Genomic DNA, 26,377 nt, shown 5'->3' on the forward strand with positions numbered 1-26,377 from the left:
ATCCCTGTTCCATCAAGGAACTCTAGTGCCACTTCTTAGCCTTTAGCACCTCACCCTTAACACGTCACAGGCCAAGGACAAATCTAGTACACTGTTTCCAGAAGCTCCTAGCTAATGTCCCAGCTGACTACTATCTACTTCTAATTCCTGACAAAAGTTTCTACCTACTACTTTGTTTATGTACTTAGATTCATAACATACCAGAACAGTTCTGTCTGTTTCCTGACATTTAATCCCTATTTTTGCAGCTCAGGAATCTTACCCCAGAAACATAACCCTCACTTCACTGTATCCTATGGGATGTTATTCCCTTTCCAGTAATTCAGGTACGCAGTGTTTTCCAAGAACACATCAACAAAGTTAAGTGAGGTTCAGGTATATGGTAATTAAAAATAATGTTCATAAACTTTGAAATTACATATATTTAAGTTCCTTCAAAAATACAAACATTTCCTTTTATAATTTCAGCATGAAGTCAAAAGGAAAACTTTTACATGAACTTAATAAATATGTATTTATGAATGTTAAAAAGTCTGTAAAAATAAAATCTTGGCTACATACTACACCTAATTCAAAATTCACTATGTATTATAGACTTCAATATCAGTAAAGAATTAGTACTATAACAGGTTTGCTTGAGTGTGGTAGGCTACACTTATTTCCTACAAATAATAGACTTCCTGTAGATAAAAAAAAAGTATTAAGCCAGTGCAAATCACATTCTGTACTACTGGCCAAAGTACCTTTCCACTCGAGTCCTCAGATGGCTGTAAATGAACAACACATGTATGGGAGCCAATAAATCACTTGGTTCATTCATGGGAAAAGCACCCTTTCTTTGCAAGGTCCACCTTTCAACACAAGTTGTCATGCAAAGTACAGTAACAGAAATACCTTTGTATACTCATAACTTCACAAGGCTACCTGTACTTGCATATATATCACCAACAAATATTCAACAAAACACTTAGTACAAACTATCTATATCCATTTACTTAGTATTTCGTATCTTGAGAGTTTAAAAATAGAATAAAAAAAAAGAAAAATTGACAATCATCTGAGCTTCAGAAAAAAAAGATAGATCAGAATGAAGATACATCAAGATATAAATGCAATCCAGAAACGGATAGGAAATAAGTTCCGTTTAGAAAAGGCAGGGGAATGTAAAACAAATTGTAACCCAAAAAGATAACGCCAGAAAAACTGGAGAGGGATAAAATAAGAAAAACAAAAGGGAATAAGCAGCACAAAATGTATAAGATTAGACACCTGTGTAGTAAGTGTATGAAGCAAACACATAAGATTCCAGTCCAAGCATTTTGCATCCTCATAAACATGTGAATGCCTATCAGCTCAAAAAAGTTAATGAAGATGAGACTTCTAAAAATTGGAGAATGATTAGAGAATTAAGACTATGAAAAGTATTATATTCATTTATTATACTTTGTCGCTGTCTCCCAAATTAGTGAGGTAGCGCAAGGAAACAGACGAAAGAATGGCCCAACCCGCCCACATACACATGTATATACATACACGTCCACACATGCACATATACATACCTATACATTTCAACGTATAATATATATACATACACAGACATATACATACATACACATGTACATAATTCATACTTGCTGCCTTCACTCATTCCCGTTGCCACCCCGCCACACATGAAATGACAACCCCCTCCCTCCGCATGTGCACAAGGCAGTGCCAGGAAAAGATAACAAAGGCCACATTCGTTCACACTCAGTCTCTAGCTGTCATGTATAATGCACAGAAACCACAGCTCCCTTTCCACATCCAGGCCCCACAAAACTTTCCATGGTTTACCACAAATGCTTCACTTACCCTGGTTCAATCCACTGACAGCACATCGACCCTGGTATACCACATCGTTCCAATTCACTCTATTCCTTTCACCCTCCTGCATGTTCAGGCCCCGATCGCTCAAAATCTTTTTCACTCCATCTTTCCACCTCCAATTTGGTCTTCCACTTCTTCTCATTCCCTCCACCTCTGACACACATATCCTCTTTGTCAATCTTTCCTCACTCACTCTCTCCATGTGACCAAACCATTTCAAAACACCCTCTTCTGCTCTCTCAACCACACTTTTCATTACCACACATCTCTCTTACCCTATTATTACTTTCTCGACCAAACCACCTCACACCACATATTGTCCTCAAACATCTCATTTCCAACACATCCACCCTCCTCCGCACTACTCTACAGCCCACATCTCGTAACCATATAACATTGTTGGAACCACTATTCCTTCAAACATTACCATTTTTGCTTTCCAAGATAATGTTCTCGCCTTCCACGCATTTTTCAACGCTCCCAGAACTTTCGCCCCTCCCCCACCCCGTGACTCACTTCTGCTTCCATGGTTCCATCCGCTGCCAAATCCACTCTCAGATATCTGAAACACTTCACTTCTTCCAGTTTTTCTCCATTCAAACTTACCTCCCAATTGACTTGTCCCTCAACCCTACTGTACCTTATAACCTTGCTCTTATTCACATTTACTCTTAGCTTTCTTCTTTCACACACTTTACCAAACTCAGTCATCAGCTTCTGCAGTTTGTCACCCGAATTAGCCACCAGCACTGTATCATCAGTGAACAACATCTGACTCACTTCCCAAGCCCTCTCATCCAAACAGACTGCATACTTGCCCCTCTCTCCAAAACTATTGCATTTACCTGGATAACAACCCCATCCATAAACAAATTAAACAACCATGGAGACATCACACACCCCTGCCGCAGACCAATATTCACTGAGAACCAATCACTCTCCTCTCTTCCTACTCGTACACATGCCTTACATCCTCGATATAAACTTTTCACTCCTTCTAACAACTTGCCTCTCACACCATATATTCTTAATACCTGCCACAGAGCATCTCAATCAACTCTTATCATATACCTTCTCCAGACCCATAAATGGTACATACAAATATATTTGTTTTTCTGAGTATTTCTCACATACATTCTTCAAAGCAAACACCTGATCCACACATCCTCTACCACTTCTGAAACTGCAATGCTCTTCCCCAATCTGATGCTCTGTACATGCCTTCACCCTCTCAATCAATACCCTCCCATATAATTTCCCAGGAATACTCAACAAACTTATACCTCTGTAATTTGAGCACTCACTTTTATCCCCTTTGCCTTTGTACAATGGCACTATGCATGCATTCTGCCAATCCTCAGGCACCTCACCATGAGTCATACATACATTAAATAACCTTACCAACCAATCAACAACACAGTCACCCCCTTTTTTAATAAATTCCACTGCAATACCATCCAAACCTGCCGCCTTGCCAGCTTTCATCTTCTGCAAAGCATTTACTACCTCTTCTCTGTTTACCAAATCATTTTCCCTAACCCTCTCACTTCGCACACCACGTCGACTAAAACACCCTATATCTCCCACTCTATCATCTAACATATTCAACAAACCTTCAAAATACTCACTCCATTTCCTTCTAACATCACCACTACTTGTTATCACCTCCCCATTAGTCCCCTTCATCGATGTTCCCATTTGTTTTCTTGTCTTACGCACTTTATTTACCTCCTTCCAAAACATTTTTTTATTGTCCCGAAAATCTAATGATACTCTCTAACCCCAACTCTCATTTGCCCTCTTTTTCACCTCTTGCACCTTTCTCTTGACATCCTGCCTCTTTCTTTTATACATCTCCCACTCATTTGCACTATTTCCCTGCAAAACTTGTCCAAATGCTTCTCTCTTCTCTTTCACTAATAATCTTACTTCTTCATCCCACCACTCACTACCCTTTCTAATCTGCCCACCTCCCATGCTTCTCATGCCACAAGCATCTTTTGTGCAAGCCATCACTGCTTCCACAAATACATCCCATTCCTCCCCCACTCCCCTTACGACCTTTGCTCTCACCTTTTTCCATTCTGCACTCGGTCTCTTCTGGTACTTCCTCACACAAGTCTCCTTCCCAAGCTCACTTACTCTCACCACTCTCTTCACCCCAACATTCTCTCTTCTTTTCTGAAAACCTCTGCAAATCTTCACCTTCGCCTCCACAAGATAATGATCTGACATCCCTCCAGTTGCACCTCTCAGCACATTAACATCCAAAAGTCTCTCTTTCGCATGCCTATAAATCAACACATAATCCAATAATGCTCTCTGGCCATCTCTCCTACTTACATACGTATACCTACGTATATCCCTTTTTAAACCAGGTATTCCCAATCACCAGTTCTTTTTCAGCATACAAATCTACAAACTCTTCACCATTTCCATTTACAACACTGAACACCCCATGTACGCCAATTATTCCCTCAACTGCCACATTACCCACCTTTGCACTGAAATCACCCATCACTATAACTGGGTCTCATGCATCAAAACTACTAACACACTCATTCAGCTGCTCCCAAAACACTTGCCTCTCGTGATCTTTCTTCTCATGCCCAGGTGCATATGCACCAATAATCACCCAACTCTCTCCATCCACTTTCAGTTTTATTCATATCAATCTAGAGTTTACTTTCTTACACTCTATCACATACTCCCACCACTCCTGTTTCAGGAGTAGTGCTACTCCTTCCCTTGCTCTTGTCCTCTCACCAACCCCTGACTTTACTCCCAAAACACTCTTCCCCTTTACCCTTGAACTTCGTTTCACTCAGAGCCAAAACATCCAGGTTCCTTTCCTCAAACATACTACCTATCTCTCCTTTTTTCTCATCTTGGTTACATCCACACACATTTAGACACCCCAATCTGAGCCTTCGAGGAGGATGAGCACTCCTCGCGTGACTCCTGTTTCCCCTTTCAGAAATTTAAAATACATGGAGGGGAGGGTTTCTAGCCCCCAACTCCCGTCCCCTTTAGTCACCTTCTATGACACGTGAGGAATGTGTGGGAAGTATTCTTTCTCTCCTATCCCCAGAGAATAAGTATAATAAATAAATAAATAAATCAACCTGCTGGTCATACCAATATTGTGACCCAACAGAAACTATGTAGATTTTTGTATGGTTTTAGTTATTAGGAAGAGCATCTTTGCTAAGGAGAGCTTTGTGGAATTAGTTAAGAAAATTAACATGAAAAATATGAAGAAATAAGACAGTGAGATTAGTGGGATTACATAAAAAATGGTGGAAGACAATACAAATCACAAGAATCTAATCTTTTTCTTTATGTGATCATGGGGTAATGGAGGACTGTGGATGATAATACATAACTGATGACAAGCAATTATATCTCCAGAAAAATTCCCTCCAATAATACATACACACCTTGCTGGAGGGGGATGCTATTTCATGTGTATATCTGTATATGTCTGTATGTATATGTGCGTGTGTGGGCATTAATGTACATACGTGTATGAGAGACACTGTTCAAGATAAAGAAAGATAATCCTTCAGTATCTTCCCAACACCTGCCAGCCAATCTCACTCACACTGATTCTTTAGCACGAAAGGTGTAATATTTCTACATATATGTCTTATCTTTTGCTGTTGTTGTGCCTATCTATAACAGTATGGTATGATTAAAGCCTTACCATATCCTTTCTCATCGGGAGTTATCAGACATGTCAGCTACACAGGTCTCTGCCCCTCATCTAGGAATGGAAAGAGCCAAGACAAAAGTACATAATAATTAAACTTTGTATATTTTTCAGTCCTTTTGAATACTTATCTATCATTTCACTTTTTCCCCTCCCCACCATGATGGATTTTCAAAACCATGCTCACCACTTAAGGACTGTGAGTATATTCTTAATTCTATCTTCCATATCTCTGTTTGAAAAATATTGATGTGTATATGCATGTATATGTGTGTGAATGGGCGTTTATGTATATATATGTGTATATGAGTGGATGGGTCGTTCTGCATCTGTTTCCTGGTGCTACCTCACTGATGCAAGAAATGGCGATCAAGTATAATAAAATAAATAAATATATATTTGTGATGATAATGATAGTCATGAAAAGGATATCAACAACTAATAACTGTCAATGTACATAAAAATTTCATTATCAAAGATTTGGTTTTTCTGTGCTGTTCATGGGTAAAAAACAAAAAATCAGTGCGACAATGACCTGGGAGGACAGTCAAAGAAAAATTAAACATTTTTTTTACAGAAAGGTACCTAGCAAGCTTCTTTGCTGTTCAGTTCATTTCTTCGTCTCAAAATTTTCTTCAGTTTAAATCTACGGTGTGGCAGCATGGTCTGACTGTTGAACACAACCATAATGTTCACGTAATCATTAAACTCCATATTGGGCAACAGCTGTTGAAAAAAAAAAAGTTACACTTTGCAGGTTTGATATCCCTCCCCACCTGAAATATCTAATAATTTTTGCCTAAAGAGTATATTCATATTATAGTTTCATGTTCTCAACTTACTAAGAACAGTACTGCTTTTAGTATATAATAGATCATATACTATCAATACACAGGAGTCTACCGAGAGTGAACAAATCATCCCAAACAGAAGGGATTTAGCTACAACAGGGCCTGAGATACAAATGAGCCATATAAATGATACCATGACATCTTACCCAAAATCAAATACACAAAACCCCTTTGAATGTTTTGTCTATTTTTCCAATCTCAGCATATCAACTGCCTTGAGGAGGATGATGAAACACTTCACACAGGCATTAGATTCTCTAACTGAATTCCTTGTTTCCTTTTAAAATGTCAGTTGGCAAACTAACTTGTGTCAACTAAATATCTATTTCTCTGCATGTCTTTAAAAACCACCTATCTGTATGAAAAGAAATGTAGAGTAGGTTACAGAATAATCAGACAAACTGAGTGAGAGATATATAGTATATACAGTTCAGGATAACTGATCTGCAAAAATGTTATCTGTACTAAAGTTAATAGCATCTCACTTAAGAAGCTTGTGTTCTGATGTCTCATTATGCTTCCTTCTAAATCTATTTTGGTACACTTTAAACAATGAAAACAGAAAACTTCAAAATTCACTAAAAAGGCAGGTTTTTATCTATAGACAACTTTCATGGACTGAAATGCATGCAAACCTTTCCTGTGAATCATCTAGACAAAAAATACAGACAAAACACCAATTAAGACCAAAAAGGACATTACAAGGTATAACTACAAACACATCGGTAGTAGCACCATTTTCAAAAACTCACTGTCATGGTGACAGTACAAAATAGCAATCACTTACAAATTCATGAAAAAAGAAAAATGTGTGACCTCAAAAAATGTCACAGATACATAACTAATGCATACATTTAAATATCAATGGAGATATGTCTCTCTCTCTCTCTCTCTCTAAAAAAAAAAAAAAAAAAAAAAATGTAATGGTGAGGCTGATATAGTATTCTATTTTATCTATAATTACCTTAAGACCACTTTCTCTGAAAGAGTCCTGGTGTTACCCAAAACCTTTCTAATGGTTCTTGCAGGCCTAAGCTGTGCTATTTTCAAAAGCAGGAAATGTAAATTTCTTTTGAGTCAATGTTATTTGATGAGACTACTCCCAGTGATACAGCCTCTCCAGAGGTGACTTTCCACCAACAGTGTAACCTCAGGCATGTAGAGTCCAGTAACAGTTAAGTTAGTAACTATATGATGAATGTGGTTTTCTAAAAAAATCTGCTAAGGATAAATTCATGTAAGAAAAGAGAATGTAAGAAAAATATAAGTGTCACAGATAAATAATAATCACAGTACACAGGATCAACATACCTCATTTACCTCAGGAATACCAGCAGGGCTCATCAATTAGTTTTCACGAATGTTAATGTCATTCACAAAAATTTAGAAAAAAATAAATTGAAAAAAATAGAACTTACTGCAACACGGCACTAAGGGATATTTGAAAATTATGTGGCTAGTAACTGTTTCTGTTAATCATAAATTGACTATCTGAGCCTCCTTAATAATGAAACATTCCCTTTAAAGACTGAGAAATGACAGTTATAAGCAACCACATATCTGTACCTCAGCTAAGAGAAATTTACATATACAGGGTCCAGTCATCCCTGTGGTCCTTGCAATCTTTTCAGTGCCAAGAACATCAATCTACTGTTACCCAGAAGGATGCTATGAGCATTAATTTACAAATATAATTTCCTCCCACATGTTGTATTTCGTATGCACTACTGTAAGCTCTGTCGGTTGGCCATGGATGGCAACCCAAACAAAGGATTTGTTACTGGAGCTGATTGTGAGGCCCTAGTAACCCACTAGTGACCCAGCATACAATCTCTCATTGTATGTAACACTTGACAACTCTTAACTCACACAAGTGTTTTGGGAACAGGTGAGTGAATGTGTTAGCATCTTTGATGCACGAGACCAGATTATTGTGATGGGTGATTTGAATGTAAAGTTAAGTAATGTGGCAGTTGAGGGTATAATTGGTGTACATGGGGTGTTCAACGTTGTAAATGGAAATGGTGAAGAGCTTGTGGATTTTTGTGCTGAAAAAAGAATGGTGATTGGGAATACCTGGTTTAAAAAAGGAGACATACATAAGTATACGTATGTAAGTAGGAGAGATGGCCAGTGGGTGATACTGGATTACATGTCAATTGATAGGTGTGTGAAAGATAGACTTTTGGATGTGAATGTGCTGAGAGGGGCAGCTGGAGGGATGTCTGATCATTAGCTTGTGGAGGCGAAGGTGAAGATATGTAGAGGTTTTCAGAAAAGATGAGAGAATGTTGGGGTGAAGAGAGTGGTGAGAGTAAGTGAGCTTAGAAAGGAGACTTGTGTGAGGAAGTACAAGGAGAGACTGAGTGCAGAATGGAAAAAGGAGAGCAAATAACGTAAGGGGAGTGGGGGAGGAATGGGATTTATTTAGGGAAGCAGTGATGGCTTGCACAGAAGATACTTGTGGCATGAGAAAGGTGGGAGGTGGGCAGATTAGAAAGGGTAGTCAGTGGTGGGGTAAGTTAAGATTGTTAGTGAAAGAGAGGAGAGAGGCATTTGAACAATTTTTGCAGGGAAATAGTGCAAATGAGAGGGAGATGTATAAAAGAAAGAGGCAAGAGGTCAAGAGAAAGGTGCGAGGTGAAAAAGCGGGCAAATGAGAGTTGGGGTGAGAGATTATCATTAAATTTAAGAAAGAATAAAAAGATGTTTTGAAAGGAGGTAAATAAAGTGCGTAAGACAAGAAAACAAATGGGAACATCGGTGAAGGGGGTAAATGGGGAGGTAATAACAAGTCGTGGTGAAGTGAGAGGGAGATGGAGTGAGTATTTTGAAGTTTTGCTGAATGTGTTTGATGTTAGAGCGGGAGATATAAGGTGTTTTGGTCGAGGTTGTGTGTGAAGTGAGAGGGTCAGGGAGAATGATTTGGTAAACAGAGAAGAGGTAGTAGGAGCTTTGCGGAAGATGAAAGCTGGCAAGGCAGCAGGTTTGGATGGTATTGCTGTGGAATGTATTAAAAAAGGGGTGACTGTGTTGTTGACTGGTCGGTGAGGATATTCAATATATGTATGGTTCATGAAGTGCCTGAAGACTGGCGGAATGCATGTATAGTGCCATTGTACAAAGGCAAAGGGGATAACGGTGAGTGTTCAAATTACAGAGGTATAAGTTTGTTGAGTATTCCAGGAAAATTACATGGGAGGGTATTGATTGAGAGGGTGAAGGCATGTACAGAGCATCAGATTGAGGAGGAGCAGTGTGGTTTCAGAAGTGGTAGAGGATGTGTGGATCAGGTATTTGCTTTGAAGCATGTATGTGAGACATACTAAGAAAAGCACATGGATTTGTATGTAACAGTTATGGATCTGGAGAAGGCATATGGATAGAGATGCTCTGTGGAAGGTATTAAGAGCATATGGTGTGGGAGGTAAGTTGCTAGAAGCAGGGAAAAGCTTTTAACAAGGATGTAAGGCATGTGTACGAGTAGGAAGAGAGGAAAGTGATTGGTTCCCAGTGAATGTCGGCTTGCGGCAGGGGTGCATGATGTCTCCATGGTTGTTCAATGTTTATGGATGGGGTTGTTAGGGAGGTGAATGCAAGAGTTTTGGAGATGAGGGCAAGTATGCAGTCTGTTATGGATGAGAGGGCTTGGGAAGTGAGTCAGTTGTTGTTCGCTGATGATACAACACTGGTGGCTGATTCGGGTGAGAAACTGAAGAAGTTGGTGACTGAGTTTGGTAAAGTGTGTGAAAGAAGGAAGTTGAGAGTAAATGTGAATAAGAGCAAGGTTATTAGGTTCAGTAGGATTGAGGGATAAGTCAATTGGGAGGTACGTTTGAATGGAGAAAAACTGGAGAAGTGAAGTGTTTTAGATATCTGGGAGTGGATTTGGATAGAGCCATGGAAGCGGAAGTGAGTCACGGTGGGGGAGGGGGAAAAGGCTCTGGAAGCGTTGAAGAATGTGTGGAAGGCGAGAACGTTATCTTGGAAAGCAAAAATGGGTATGTTTGAAGGAATGGTGGTTCCAACAATGTTATATGGTTGTGAGGAGGAGGGTGGATGTGTTGGAAATGAGATGTATGAGGACAATATGTGGTGTGAGGTGGTTTGATTAAGTAATGAATGGGTAAGAGAGATGTGTGGTAATAAAAGCCTGGATGTGGAAAGGGTGCTGTGGTGTCGGTGCATTACACATGACAGCTAGAGTCTGAGTGTGGACAAATGTGGCTTTTGTTGTCCTTTCCTAGCGCTACCTCGCGTGCACACAGAGGGGAGGGGGGTGTCATTTCATGTGTGGCAGGGTGGCAATGGGAATGGATGAAGGCAGCATGTATGAATATGTGCATGTGTATATATGTATGTATGTATATATCTATATGGTGTGGGAGGCAAGCTGTTAGAAGCAGTGAAAAGTTTTTATCGAGGATGTAAGGCATGTGTACGTGTAGGAAGAGAGGAAAGTGATTGGTTCTCAGTGAATGTAGGTTTGCGGCAGGGGTGTGTGATGTCTCCATGGTTGTTTAATCTGTTTATCGATGGGGTTGTTAGGGAGGTGAATGCAAGAGTTTTGGAAAGAGGGGCAAGTATGAAGTCTGTTGTGGATGAGAGAGCTTGGGAAGTGAGTCAGTTGTTCGCTGATGATACAGCACTGGTGGCTGATTCATGTGAGAAACTGCAGAAGCTGGTGACTGAGTTTGGTAAAGTGTGTGAAAGAAGAAAGTTAAGAGTAAATGTGAATAAGAGCAAGGTTATTAGGTACAGTAGGGTTGAGGGTCAAGTCAATTGGGAGGTAAGTTTGAATGGAGAAAAACTGGAGGAAGTAAAGTGTTTTAGATATCTGGGAGTGGATCTGGCAGCGGATGGAACCATGGAAGCGGAAGTGAATCATAGGGTGGGGGAGGGGGCGAAAATCCTGGGAGCCTTGAAGAATGTGTGGAAGTCGAGAACATTATCTTGGAAAGCAAAAATGGGTATGTTTGAAGGAATAGTGGTTCCAACAATGTTGTATGGTTGTGAGGCGTGGGCTATGGATAGAGTTGTGCGCAGGAGGATGGATGTGCTGGAAATGAGATGTTTGAGGACAATGTGTGGTGTGAGGTGGTTTGATCGAGTAAGTAACGTAAGGGTAAGAGAGATGTGTGGAAATAAAAAGAGCATGGTCGAGAGAGCAGAAGAGGGTGTTTTGAAATGGTTTGGGCACATGGAGAGAATGAGTGAGGAAAGATTGACCAAGAGGATATATGTGTCGGAGGTGGAGGGAACGAGGAGAAGTGGGAGACCAAATTGGAGGTGGAGAGATGGAGTGAAAAAGATTTTGTGTGATCGGGGCCTGAACATGCAGGAGGGTGAAAGGAGGGCAAGGAATAGAGTGAATTGGATTTATGTGGTATACCGGGGTTGACGTGCTGTCAGTGGATTGAATCAGGGCATGTGAAGCGTCTGGGGTAAACCATGGAAAGTTCTGTGGGGCCTGGATGTGGAAAGGGAGCTGTGGTTTCGTGCATTATTGCATGACAGCTAGAGACTGAGTGTGAACGAATGGGGCCTTTGTTGTCTTTTCCTAGTGCTACCTCGCACACATGAGGGGGGAGGGGGATGGTATTCCATGTGTGGCGAGGTGGCGATGGGAATGAATAAAGGCAGTGTGAATTGTGTGCATGGGTATATATGTGTGTGTCTGTGTGTGTGTATATATGTGTACACTGAGATGTATAGGTATGTATATTTGCGTGTGTGGACGTGTATGTATATACATTGTGTATGGGGGTGGGTTGGGCCATTTCTTTCGTCTGTTTCCTTGCGCTACCTCGCTAATGCAGGAGACAGCCACAAAGTATAATACTAAAAATAAGTAATAAATAAGTACTCAAATTACAGAGGTATAAGTCTGTTGAGTATTCCTGGGAAATCATATGGGAGGGTATTGATTGAAAGGGTGAAGGCAGATACAGAGCATCTGATTGGGGAAGAGCAGTGTGGTTTCAGAAGAGGTAAAGGATGTGAGGATTAGGTGTTTGTTTTTAAGAATGCATGTGAGAAATTCTTAGAAAAGCAAATGGATTTGTTTGTAGCATTTATGGATCTGGAAAAGGCATATGATAGAGTTGATAGAGATGCTCTTTGGAAGGTATTAAGAATATATGGTGAGGGAGGCAAGTTGTTAGAAGCAGTGAAAAGTTATTATTGAGGATGTAAGGCATGTGTACGTGTAGGAAAAGAGGAAAGTGATTGGTTCTCAGTGAATGTTGGTTTGTGCAAGGGGTGCATGATGTCTTCATGGTTGTTTAATTTGTTTATGGATGGGGTTGTAAGGGAGGTGAATGCAAGAGTTTTGGAAAGCAGGGCAAGTATGCAGTCTGTTGTGGATGAGAGAGCTTGGGAAATGAGTCAGTTGTTGTTCGCTGATGATACAGCGTTAGTGGCTGATTCGGGTGAGAAACTGCAGAAGCTGGTGACTGAGTTTGGTAAAGTGTGTGAAAGAAGAAAACTGAGAGTAAATGTGAATAAGAGCAAGGTTATTAGGTACAGTAGGGAGTTAAGTTTGAATGGAGAAAAACTGGAGGAAGTGAAGTGTTTTAGATATCTGGGAGTGGATTTGGCAGCGGATGGAACCATGGAAGTGGAAGTGAATCATAGGGTGAAGGAGGGGGCAAAAGTTCTGGGAGCGTTGAAGAGTGTGTGGAAGTCGAGAACGTTATCATGGAAAGCAAAACTAGGTATGTTTGAAGGAATAGTGGTTCCAACAAAGATATATGGTTGTGAAGCATAGGCTATAGATAGAGTTGTGCACAGGAGGGTGGATGTGCTGGAAATGAGATGTTTGAGGACAATATGTGGTGTGAGGTGGTTTGATCGAGTAAGTAATAATAAGGTATGAGAGATGTGTGGTAGTAAAAAGAGTGTGGTTGAGAGAGCAGAAGAGGGTGTTTTGAAATGGTTTGGTCTCATGGAGAGAATGAGAGAGGAAAGATTGACCAAGAGGATATATGTGTCGAGGTGGAGGGAACAAGAAGTGGGAGACCAAATTGGAGGTGGAAAGATGGAGTGAAAAAGATTTTGAGTGATTGGGGCCTGAACATGCAGGAGGGTGAAAGGCGTGCAAGGAACAGAGTGAATTGGAATGATGTGGTATACTGGGGTCGACGTGCTGTCAATGGATTGAACCAGGGCATGTGAAGATATGGTAAGTTCTGTGGGGCCTGGATGTGGAAAGGGAGCTGTGGTCTCGGTGCATTATACATGACAGGTAGAGACTGAGTGTGAACGAATGTGGCCTTTGTTGTCTTTTCCTAGCGCTACCTCGTGCACATGTGGGGGGAGGGGGGTTGTTATTTCATGTGTGGCGGGGTGGCGATGGGAATGAATAAGAGCAAACACTAGGAATTATATACATGTGTATATATGTATATATCTGTGTGTGTATATATATGTATGCGTTGAGATGTATAGGTATGTATATGTGCGTGTGTGGATGTGGGACGTGTATGTATATACATGTGTATGTGGGTGGGTTGGGCCATTCTTTCGTCTGTTTCCTTGCGCTACCTCACTAATGCGGGAGACAGCAAAAAAGTATAATAATATAAAATATTATTTTTTTTCTAATTTTCCAAAAGAAGGAACAGAGAAGAGGGCCAGGTGAGGATATTCCCTCAAAGGCCCAGTCCTCTGTTCTTAACGCTACCTCGCTATCGCGGGAAATAGCGAATAGTATGAAAAAAAAAAAAAAAAATAAGTATTTATAGATCTTCCTGTGGTGAGCACCAAGTTCTCGCCCTGCCTTTTGGCAAAATGTTAGCAGCAGTAGATACATGTGTTTGGTAGGAATATTTAGGCAAGAGCTTAGATAAAAACATACAGTAGAAGCAGTAGGTAGGAGCATTAGATAGAAGTAGTCATTGGGAAGACTGGGTAAAAGTCTCTGCAAACTGCTCTAGACTTGCCTTCTGCCAGTCGCATGTTAAGGGTGAGGCACTAAAGGCTAAGAAGGTGAAGTCTTGTAATCATAAAATTTGCCTTTTATCATATGAAATATCAATAATTCTCATGAGCTCCAGTGAGTTTACCTCTTCAACACTTTATCACATGCAATCCTTACTCTTTCATACATTCTATATGGCCATACAATTGAATGTACTTCGGTTTGTGACTCCCTGCCACAAGGAATAAACACTCTGTATTCCCTACATATAACAGGAGGAGGATAACTAAAATGAAAAAGCTAAAGGTAAAGGGACTCCACTGTTTCATGAATACAGTGCTTACAAATGGCCTTAGACACAAGCATACATATCAAATGACACTAATGACCTTCCATCTATCTATCTATATAATCTCTGATGCCTGTTACAATCTGGAATTCCCTCAAGGAGGTAGCCATTCCAATAGTGTCCATAACTAGTAAACTCCAATGCCACTTCTTAGCCTTCAGTGCTCCATCCTTAATAGGCCAGTAGCAGAGGACAAGTCTAACACAGTGTTTGCAGAGGCTCTGATGTTCCTACTGAATACTTCTACTTAATGTTCCTACCTAAATGTCCCTACCTACTAATTCTAACTATTGCTCCTAACATTCTCCCATACAGCAGGGCTAGCACACAGCACTCACCACAAGAAAATCTAGAGTTACAAAGAATGAGCTGTGTGAGTTAAGTGTTGTCAAGTGTTATGTATGACAAGGAGAGATATATGTTTGTGGTCAGAATGCCAGTAGTCCAAATGTGGGTGAGGAATAAAGAAAAGATGGCTACCTGGGTCAGAGGAGTGCAACTTGACAACAGTGGAAGTTGCATCAATCCTAAATATATTTTGGTATGAATTTATTCTTTCTGGCAAGTCATTTACATACATCAAGAATACCATCACTTCTAAGACCAAGCCCTACAAAAGTCACAGGTTTCAGAAGTGGAAGAGGATGTGTGGATCAGGTATTTGCTTCGATGAATGTATGTTAGAAATACTTAGAGAAACAGAAGGATTTCCATGTGGCATTTACGGATCTGGTGGAAGCACATGACATGGATGACAGAGATGCTTTAAAGAAGGTATTACAAATATTTGGTGTGGGGGGAAAGCTACTAGAAAAAGAAAGGGTTTTTCTCATGAGTAAGGTGTGCATGTGAACAGGAAGAGAGGAGTGACTATGGTTCCAGGTGAAGGTGGGTGGGTCTGTGGCAAGGGTGTGTGTTGTCACCATGGAAGTTTAGTCTGTTTATGGGAGGGGTGGGGAGGGACATACATGCAAGATTCTTGGAGAGAGAAGATATGCAGTCTGTTGGAGGTTGGGGGCCTGGGAGGTGACTCAGTAGCTGTTTGCTGATGATATATAGCTGGTGAAAGACTTGAGTGAGACTGCAGAAGTTGATATCTAAGGCTGGAACCATGTGCAGATGGAGCAAGTTTACAGCAAATGTGAATAAAAGCATGGGTATTAATATGAATAGAGCAAAGAGAGTTTAGTTGGGGGTAGGGGGTTTGAACGGAAAAAATTCAGAGGAAGGGAAGAATTTTAGACAGCTGGGAGTGCACACAGCAGTGAATTAAACCATGGGAAAAGAAGCGAGTCATAATAAGGGTGTGGGGGTGAAGGTCTTAGGAGCACTGGGGAAGGTGTGGGAAGGGTGGTCACCATCTGGGAGGGTGAAGTTGGGTATGGTTCATGGTACAGTAGTCCCAAAAGTGTTATGTGGATGTGAGGTATGGGCTATGGATGAAAAGTATTGAAGAGAGTGAACATGTTGAAAATTAAATGTTCGAGGATGATCTGTGGTGTGAGGAGGGTTCATCAAGTAAGAAATGACAGGGTATGAGAGGTGTGGGTATAAGAAGAATATGGTTGAAAGAGATGAAGAGAGTGTGTTGCAATGATTTGGACATACAGAAAGAATGAGTGAGGAGAGATTGTCAAAGATATTATATGTGTCAGAAGTGAGGGGATAAGAAGGTGGTAGATCCAAATGGAGACAGAAGGATGGAGTGAATAAGGTTTTATGTGCTCAGGTCTTATTCGTGCAGAAGGGTGTACGAAAAGTATGGGACGGAAGAACAAGAGTGATGTGGAATACATAGGCAATGTGATGTCAATGGACTGAATCAGGGAATATGAAATGGTAAGAGGAAACAATGGAAAAGTCTGTGGTGCCCGGTTGCGGACAGAAGGCATTGGTTTCTGTGCATTGTACATAACAGCTAGAGAGTGGGTTTTTGTTTTTAAAGCTCTGGTCACAGACTAAAGTCCACATCAAGGCTGGGCCTTTCATCAAAATAGTGAGAGCATTATGAAACGGAAAAAGAAGGGACAGGGGAAAGTATTAAAAAATTTTGGAGAGAGTGAAAAACATGTTTTTTGAAATGTGCCAGGTCACAGTTATTGGGAGAGACATGAGAAGGTATAGAGTTCCAAAGCTTTGATGTACAGGGAAAGAAGCAGGTTTCAAAATGGCCCACCCTTGTGTTGCAGATGGCCATACAATAATTATGTGACTCAGCAGCTTCCTGAGTATTGTGTAGTCTAGCTAGTGGTGTGGGCACAAAAGCAGCCAGCTTCAGGAGTAAAAGCCAAAGTAATACCTAAAGAAGCAGGAAAGTGAACCAACATTGCAGCGTAGGGCAAGGGGTTAAGTTTGGAAGTTAGCCTGAGACAGTTTATAAGTTGGACTGCTTTTGACTCAACTCTGTCAAGTAAGGATGCAGAGCTAGAACCACCCCAAATGTGAGAGCAGTACTCCATACAAGGATGAATCAATCCCCTGTATAAATAGAGCAACTGTCCAGAAGAGAAGTTTTGACATCTTAACAGGACACTCAGTTTCTTATGGGGAAGACTTTGCTATTCCCGTAATGTGGGGTTTCCAAGAAAGAGTGGATATTTCATAACATCCACAAATCTGCATAAGAGAATGAAATTGAGGTAAAATGCATGTGAACAGGTATTTCAACAGAAAGAAACATCATTTCCTTGTCATACTTTGTTACCAAAAGCTGCCAGACATGTCCTCCACACCCTCCTCCATCCCTCAATTAAGTAACTGACCAAGCCAATAACATTCTATATACTTTCTCTTACTTTTGATTGTTGATCTGTCATTTCATTTTACATTCTTTTCCAATCAATTTTTCTCTGTTCCTTCTGTTTATGGTTTAATGCAACTATGTTAATGATTAATCTGATCAAGCTGCAGCTCCCTTACAATGAACCATGCTCAACTTGTGGGGACTCTTAAGGACTCAGAACATCTAACTTAAGTCATAACAAACACTGACCACCCATATAACAAGCAAAAGGAATTATGATCAAGTGGCATGTTAGCTTTCATTGTATATTGTCTCCCTGGCAGATGCAAATAAGGACACATGGTAGCAATACAGTCAGCTAGCTTATCTAAACAAGGATGTACAACATGGACACCTAAACAGTAAGTGCTATAATGGCTACCTGATTTTCTGACTACATGAGCCTTAAATCAATGTTTGACAATTTATGAGGAGATATGCAAAGAAAGTATATCAGTAAAGACATAATTTAAGTCACATTTACAGGTACACCACCGATTTTCTGGCACTCTTGGTTCCAAGACTTTGCCAGATTAACCATTTTGCTGGACCAACTGTGGTCAACACACCTCTAACCCACTAATCATACATCTCCCATGTGTCTAAAGTATACCATGGACTGCTAGAAATTTAAATAAAACAAATATTAAATATTTGAGCACCCTAAGATGGTCTGTCCTAAGGTTGTATGAATCCTGTGAGGTCTTCTTCGTCTTCTGTTGTTAGTGTTTTCCTAGGTGTACATTGCCAGATTAATGCAGTTTTGTCTGCATTATACACCTGCTCAGGACTGAGGTGCTCATCAGCTAAGAGTTTCACAAATTCATCCACATACTCGGCAGTTCCTTCATGGTTTGCTGACCGCTTTTCTCCGCACACTTTATTCACGGAAATTCCATGATGCTTCTTGAATCTTTGAAGCCATCCTTCACTATAGTCACACTCATGTCGTAATATAAGTTCTTTATGGAACAACTTAGCCAAGTCCATTATGATGCTACCTGACATGTCCACTCCATCATACATCTCCCATGTGTCTAAAGTATACCATGGACTGCTAGAAATTTAAATAAAACAAATATTAAATATTTGAGCACCCTAAGATGGTCTGTCCTAAGGTTGTATGAATCCTGTGAGGTCTTCTGCGTCTTCTGTTGTTAGTGTTTTCCTAGGTGTACATTGCCAGATTAATGCAGTTTTGTCTGCATTATACACCTGCTCAGGACTGAGGTGCTCATCAGCTAAGAGTTTCACAAATTCATCCACATACTCGGCAGTTCCTTCATGGTTTGCTGACCGCTTTTCTCCGCACACTTTATTCACGGAAATTCCATGATGCTTCTTGAATCTTTGAAGCCATCCTTCACTATAGTCACACTCATGTCGTAATATAAGTTCTTTATGGAACAACTTAGCCAAGTCCATTATGATGCTACCTGACATGTCCACTCCATCACTCCGACACTGTCGAAACCATTCCATCATCACTCAATCGTGCTCAGTACTCTTCCTGTCTTTCATAGTTTTTCTAATTGTCATTTGCTTCTTGGAATCGCTGTCTGCATAGAATTTCAATATTTTCTCCCTTTGAAACTTTATGTCATAAACAGATGATGAACCAATACTGTAGATGTCACACAGCTTACGCACCAAAACACCACAGTCCATTTTTTTTTTCAACGATTCTACTTTATCTTGGATCAATATGGACTGGTGTTTACATCTGAAACCACAACTGACACTCGTATGTCTAAGAAGCCATAGCTAAGGTTACATTTAAGCAAAATAAGCTAAGAATCTCACAGCATTGCGGTATCACCACCAACAAATGCAGTGTAAAGAATGTAAATAAGTGCGCCCTACACACACCACCATCTGTGGCCGCCCAGTAAACTACTCTGGTGGCCGTGGTAATTTCAAGTTCCCTCATGTAATTTTGTCCGGACTTATGGAGGTGCCGAACCATCAGTTGCTGGAAAATCGGTCGTGCAACTGTACTATCAAATGATAGCTGTCTGATGCTTTCATGAGGCAATTTCAAAAATTCACTCATCTGCAAATATAAACTCTCTCAAAATGAAACTCAAATATATCAAAGCACAAATGTTATGGTTTTGTATATGGTAAAACATGCCCAAAAAGACAAAAACAACATAAGTACCCAAGATTAATTTGAGAAACAAAATAAATGCTGTATATCAAATAAACTAACCTTAGGGGAGACAAAGAAGTACTGGCTGGAACCCTCTGAAGCCACTGTCTCCATGAGCATTTTCAACATCAGACGTTCATTTATAGGGTCCATACCCTGAAATACAAATACCAAAAATGAAGACAATAGTGGAAACAGAAATAAATATCAATGATTATAGCAATAACTATTTACTTATTTATATATTTATTATACTTTGTCGCTGTCTCCAGCGTCAGCGAGGTAGCACAAGGAAACAGACGAAAGAATGGCTCAACCCACTCACATACACATGTATATACATACACATCCACAAGCACATATACATACCTATACATTTCAAAGTATACATATATATACATACACAGGCATATACATATATATACATGTACACAATTCATACTTGCTGCCTCCACCCATTCCCGTCGCCAACCCGTCACACATGAAATGACAATCCCTTCCCCCCCGCATGCGTGCGAGGTAGCGCTAAGAAAAGACAACAAAGGCCACATTCGTTCACACTCAGTCTCTAGCTGTCATGTATAATGCATCGAAACCACAGCTTCCTTTCCACATCCAGGCCCCACAAAACTTTCCATGGTCAACCCAGACGCTTCACATGCCCTGGTTCAATCCACTGACAGCATGTCGACCCAGGTATACCACATCGTTTCAAGTCACTCTATTCCTTGCACGCCTTTCACCCTCCTGCATGTTCAGGCCCCGATCACTCAAAATCTTTTTCACTCCATCTTTCCACCTCCAATTTGGTTTCCCACTTCTTGTTCCCTCCACCTTTGACACATATATCCTCTCTGTCAATCTTTCCTCACTCATTCTCTCTAAGGGACCAAACCATTTCAAAACACCCTCTTCTGCTCTCTCAACCACGCTCTTTTTATTACCACACATCTCTCTTACCCTTTCACACCACATATTGTCCTAAAACATTTGATATCCAACACATCCACCCTCCTCCGCACAACTCTATCTATAGCCCACTCTTCTTTCAAACATACCCATTTTTGCTTGCAGAGATAATGTTCTCGCCTTCCACACATTTTTCAACGCTCCCAGAACCTTCACCCCCTCCCCCACCTGGTGACTCACCCCTGCTTCCATGGTTCCATCTGCTGCCAAATCCACTGCCACATATCTAAAACACTTCACTTCCTCCAGTTTTTCTCTATTCAAAATTACCTACCATCCCTCAACCCTGCTGTACCTAGTAACCTTGCTCTTATTCACATTTACTTTCAGCTTTCTTCTCTCACACACTTTACCAAAATCAGTCACCAGCTTCTGCAGTTTCTCACAAGAATCAGCCACCAGCGCTGTATCATCAGCGTACAATAACTGACTCACTTCCCAAGCTCTCTCTTCCACAACAGATTGCATACTTACCCCTCTCTCCAAAACTCTTGCATTCACCTCCCTAACAACCCCATCCATAAACAAATTTAACAATCATGGAGACGTCACGCACCCCTGCTGCGAACCGACAATCATTGAGAACCAATCACTTTCCTCCCTTCCCACTCGCACACATGCCTTACATCCTCGAAAAAAACTTTTAACTGCTTCTAACAACTTGCCTCCCACACTATATATTCTTAATACCTGCCACAGAGCATCTCTATCAATTCTATCATATGCCTTCTCCAGATCCCTATATGCTACATAAAAATCCATTGGTTTTTCTAAGTATTTCTCACATACATTCTTCAAAGCAAACACCTGATCCACACATCCTCTACCACTTCTGAAACCACACTGCTCTTCCCCAATCTGATGCTCTGTACATGCCTTCACCCTCTCAATCAATACCCTCCCATACAATTTCCTGGAATACTCAACAAACTTATACCTCTGTAATTTGAGCACTCACCTTTATCCCCTTTGCTTTTGTACAATAGCACTATGCATGACATAATGTAGGTTCTGAAGGATGAAACACAATTTCTCTAATGAAGACAAAATCCTATGAACATCTGAGAAAGAACTTGTTTAATGGCAATCAAAACAGTTTTACCATGTAAAATGAGGGCATCCATAACAATTCACCTACAACCAATACAAATCAAGTGAGTCGGGTAGATGCTCATTTGCAGGGACTTAAAAATCCTACTTTTGAAAGTTGAGTAGAAAGATACAGTGACATGAAATAATGAGTCACTACTGCAATTCACTGACCACTGTTTTCTGTATGACAGGCCTATTACCATCATGCATAAAAAAAAGTCTTTCAAAAGACAAGCGAGCAAAGGTAGCATAATAAGTGAATATTCATAGGACTTTCCTGAAAGCAGAGAAATTTTTCATCCTTCAAAAAACATTATTTTCTACCCGCAGACAGAGTCCTATGAGCATTAGCTATCATATCCACATAAAACAGAAGGGGAGAAAAGAAAACATAAGAAATAAAAATTATGAAAATCTTACTTTTAGTGATGATTTTGCCTTGATCTCAAACCATCCTCTTTTGAAGGCAGAAAATCTAATGCCACACAAAGAACTTACACCAAATCCAAACAAAGATATCATCAATCAAAGGTATTCACTGAATACAAGTTTCATCCAGTGAGAAGTTCCTTCATACAGCTTAGGAAGATGCCACTTTCCTTATATTGCAGGTTCTAGCTGACAGCCATGGATGTGAAAGGAGTAGCATCTTGATACATCCAGAAATGTTCCTTGTTAATAAAGGCTTCAAGGAAGCTGGATTAACATACATTTGTTCTCTAAGTAATTTTCTGTGAGATCATGAAATTCGTTGAGGGTGTGCTGGAATGGTTTGGACATATGGAGAGAATAAGTGAGGAGAGGTTGACAAAGAGGATATATGTGTCAGAGGTGGAGGGAACAAGAAGAAGCGGGTGACCAAACTGGAGGTGGAAGGATGGAAAAAAAAAAAGATTTTGAGCGATTGGGGCCTGAACATACAGGAGAACGAGAAGCATGCAAGGAATAGAGTGAATTGCAATGATGTGGTATACTAGGGTTGATGTGCTGTCAATGGACTGAACCAGGGCATGTGAAGCGTCTGGGATAAACTATGGAAAGGTCTGTGGGGCCTGGATGTGGACAGGGAGCTCTGGTTTCAGTGCATTACACATGACAGTTTGAGACCAAGTGTGAATGAATGAGGCCTTTTTTGTCTGCTTTTCCTGTCCTTACCTTGCTGAAACAGGGGGTAGCGATGCTGTTTCCAGTGGGGTGGGGTAGCATCAGGAATGGGTGAAGGCAAGAAACTATGAATATGTATATGTGTATATGTATGTGTATGTATATGTGTGTATATGGGCATATATGTATATACATGTGTATATGAGTGGATGGGCCATTCTTTGTCTGTTTCTTGGCACTATCTCGCTGATGCGGGAAACAGCAATTATGTATAATAAATATGTTTGGGGAACAGTTGAGTGAGTAGCTTTGATGCATGAGACCAGGTTATAGTGATGGGTGATTTAAATGCAGTTGAGGGTATAACTGGTGTACATAGGGTGTTCAGTGTTGTAAATGGAAAGGTGAAGAGCTTGTGGATTTGTGTGCTGGAAAAAGACTGGTGATTAGGAATACCTGGTTCAAAAAGAGGGATATACATAACTATACGTACGTGTGTAGGAGAGGTGGTCAAAGGCACTACTGGATTATGTGTTAATTGACAGGCGTGTAAAAGAGACACTTTTGGATGTTTATGTGCTGAGAGGGGCAGCTGTAGGGATGTCTGATCATTATCTTGTGGAGGTAAAGGTGAAGATATGTAGAGGTTTCCAGAAAAGAAGAGAGAATGTTGGTGAGAGCAAATGAGCTTGGAAAGGAGGCTTGTGTGAGGAAGTACCAGGAGAGATTGCGTGTAGAATGGCAAAAGGTGAGAGCAAATGAAGTGAGGGGAGTGGGTGAGGAATGGGATGTATTTAGGGAAGCAGTGATGGCTTGTGCAAAAGATGCATGTGGCATGAGAAAGGTGGGAGGTGGGCAGATTAGAAAAGGTAATGAGAAGTGGGATGAAGAACTAAGGTTGTTAGTGAAAGAGGAAAGAGAGGTGTTTGGAGGATACTCTCAGGGAAGTAGGGCAAATGACTGGAAAATGTGTAAAAGAAAGCAGCAGGAGGTCAAGAGAAAGGTGCAAGAGGTGAAAAAGAGGACAAATGAGAGTTGGGGTGAGAGGGTATCATTAAATCTTAGGGAGAGTAAAAAGATGTTTTGGAAGGAGGTAAATAATGTGCATAGTGCATAAGATGAGAACAAATGGGAACATTGGTGAAGAGGGCATGCGGAGAGGTAATAACAGGTAGTGATGAAGTGAGAAGGAGAAAGAGTATATTGAAGGTTGTTGAATGTGTTTGATGATAGAGTGACAGATACAGGGTGTTTTGGTAAGGGTGGTGTACAAAGTGAAAGGATCAGGGAGAATGGTTTGGTAAAGAGATAAGAGGTAATGAAAACTTTATGAAAGATGAAATCCAGCTAGGCATCTGATTTAGATGGTATTGCAGCAGAATCTATTAAAAAGGGGGTGACTGTGTTGTTGAGTGGTTAGTAAGAATATTCAATGTATGTATGGATCATGGTGAAACATCTGAGAATTGGCAGATTGCATGCATATTGCCATTGTACAAAGGCAAATTGGATAAAAGTGAGTGTTCAAACTGCAAAGGCATATGTTTGTTGAGCATTCCTGGGAAATTATATGGGAGGGTATTGATTGATAGGGTGAAGGCATGTATAGAGCATCTGACTGAGGGAAGAGCAGTGTGGTTTCAGAAGTGGTAGAGGATGCGTGGATCATGTGTTTGCTTTGAAGAATGTATGTGAGAAACACTTTGAAAAACAGAGGGATTTGTGTGTAGCATTTATGGATCTGGAGAAAGCATATGATAGGGTTGATAGAGATGCTTTGTGGAAGGTTTTAAGAGTATATGGTGTGGGAGGTAAGTAGCTAGAAGCAGTGAAAAGTTTTTATCAAGAATGTAAGGGATGTGTACAAGTAGGAAGAGAGGAGAGTGACTGGTTCCCAGTGAATGTCGGTGTGCAGCAAAGGGTGTGTGATGTCCCCATGGATGTTTAATTAGTTTATGGATGGGGTGGTTAGGGAGGTAAATGCAAGAGTTTTGGAGAGAGGGGTAAGTATGCAGTCTGTTGTGGATAAGAGGGCCTGGAAAGTGAGTCAGCTGTTGTTCACCGATGATACAGCTCTGGTGGTTGATTCGGGTGAAAAACTGAAGAAGTTGGTGACTATGTTTGGAAAAGTGTGTGAAAGGAGAAAGCTGAGAGTAAATGTGGATAAGATCAAGGTTATTAGGTTCAGTAGGTATGAGGGACAAGTTAATTGGGATGTAAGTTTGAATGGAAAAAAATTGGAGGAAGTGAAGTGCTTGAGATATATGGGAGTGGACTTAGCAGTAGATGGAACCATGGAAGAGGAAGTGAGTCACATGGTGGGGAAGGGGGGGTGAAGGTTCTGGGAGCGATGAAGAATGTATGGAAGGAGAGAATGTTATCTCGGAAAGCAAAAATGGGTGTTTGAAGGAATAGTAGTTCCAACAATGTTACATGGTTGCGGAGCATGGGCTATATATAGGATTGTATGGAGGAGGGTGAATGCGTTGGAAATGAAATGTTTGAGGACACGACACAGTGTGAGATGGTTTTATCAAGTAATGAATGGGTAAGAGAGATGTGTGGAAATAAAAAGTTTGTGGTTGAGAGAGCAGAAGAGGGTGTGTTGAAATGGTTTGGACATATGGACATACGTTCCTGGTTCCTGAGATTGTCAGAAAATTCAGTCCCTCTTGTTGCAACAGGAAGTCTTTGCTTGATTCTCCCATTCACATAGGAAACAGCAAACCTTTGTGTAGCCCTGGTGCAGTCGAAGCAAGACATTATCAACCTTCCTTCAAGTTACCAAAAAGCTGCCACTGGTATTTTTTGTTGTTCATGAAGTTCAAAAGATGCTTCATGTTGTTATATGATTCCTTCATATGGACTTTATGACAAACTGGCATTGACAGCAACATGATGTTATCATGCAGCAGAACAACTTTCAGACTAAACTTTGATGACTCAATAAACAGTCTCCACTCCTCAGGGTTATGATTACTATTGAGTGCTGCCTTAAAACTAACTACATCATTGCAGGGAATAGGTTACTTTCCATCTTACAGAATGGGGAGAAATCTTTCTGGTGAGCTTAGAACACAGACACTGTCACATTTGCATAAGGATATTCTACAATTGCAGTCTTGGGCCCAAAAGTTCTGCATGTATGTGTTAGGCCCAATTCCTGTCCTGGTCCCTAACCTTACAGTCAAAGTAAAGATTGAAGGTTTTCTTGATGATCGAGGTTATGTCATGCTTCCGTAATTCAAAATTCACCTCTCACAAACATCAAAAAATCTCTCAACAGTCAGTCACATGTGGCCCTTCACATAACCACAGCAATACATTTCAGCATATGGCACTGCAAGAAGCAAGTATTGTATTTGTAAAAAGAAAATGACTTGCACTTTGATTACAATATTCAAGCTAGTTCCAACTTGAATATAGACTTAGGGATATGAAACAATTGCATGACAAGAGCATGATACAAACAGAAACAACAGGGTAGAAGAAAGGAAACTGATAAACAGCAAGTAGGGTGATGCAATACCTGGGTACTGACTGCATTATCCACTTCCCACATTCAGGGTTACCAGGTCA

At 40.5% G+C, this 26,377-nt stretch overlaps 1 protein-coding gene across 5 annotated transcripts in view; it reads right to left on the bottom strand.

Annotated features, from left to right (window-relative positions):
* Window positions 1-402: 402 nt before the first annotated feature.
* The window catches only part of SMC5 (structural maintenance of chromosomes 5), a 281,105-nt gene continuing 255,130 nt past the window's right edge, over window positions 403-26,377 (bottom strand). For 4 of the 5 annotated variants that reach the window (XM_071666709.1, XM_071666711.1, XM_071666710.1 and 1 more), the window contains 2 exons: window positions 19,694-19,789; window positions 403-6,304 (listed from right to left, as the gene is read on the bottom strand). In XM_071666709.1, the coding sequence (XP_071522810.1) occupies window positions 6,164-6,304; window positions 19,694-19,789 (237 nt within the window). In that variant the 3' untranslated portion in view covers window positions 403-6,163. The remainder of the gene's footprint in view (window positions 6,305-19,693; window positions 19,790-26,377) is intronic. The other variant, XR_011713331.1, reaches the window with a different exon arrangement.

Source organism: Panulirus ornatus, chromosome 11 (assembly GCF_036320965.1).
Source record: "Panulirus ornatus isolate Po-2019 chromosome 11, ASM3632096v1, whole genome shotgun sequence".
NCBI classification, from domain to species: domain Eukaryota; kingdom Metazoa; phylum Arthropoda; class Malacostraca; order Decapoda; family Palinuridae; genus Panulirus; species Panulirus ornatus.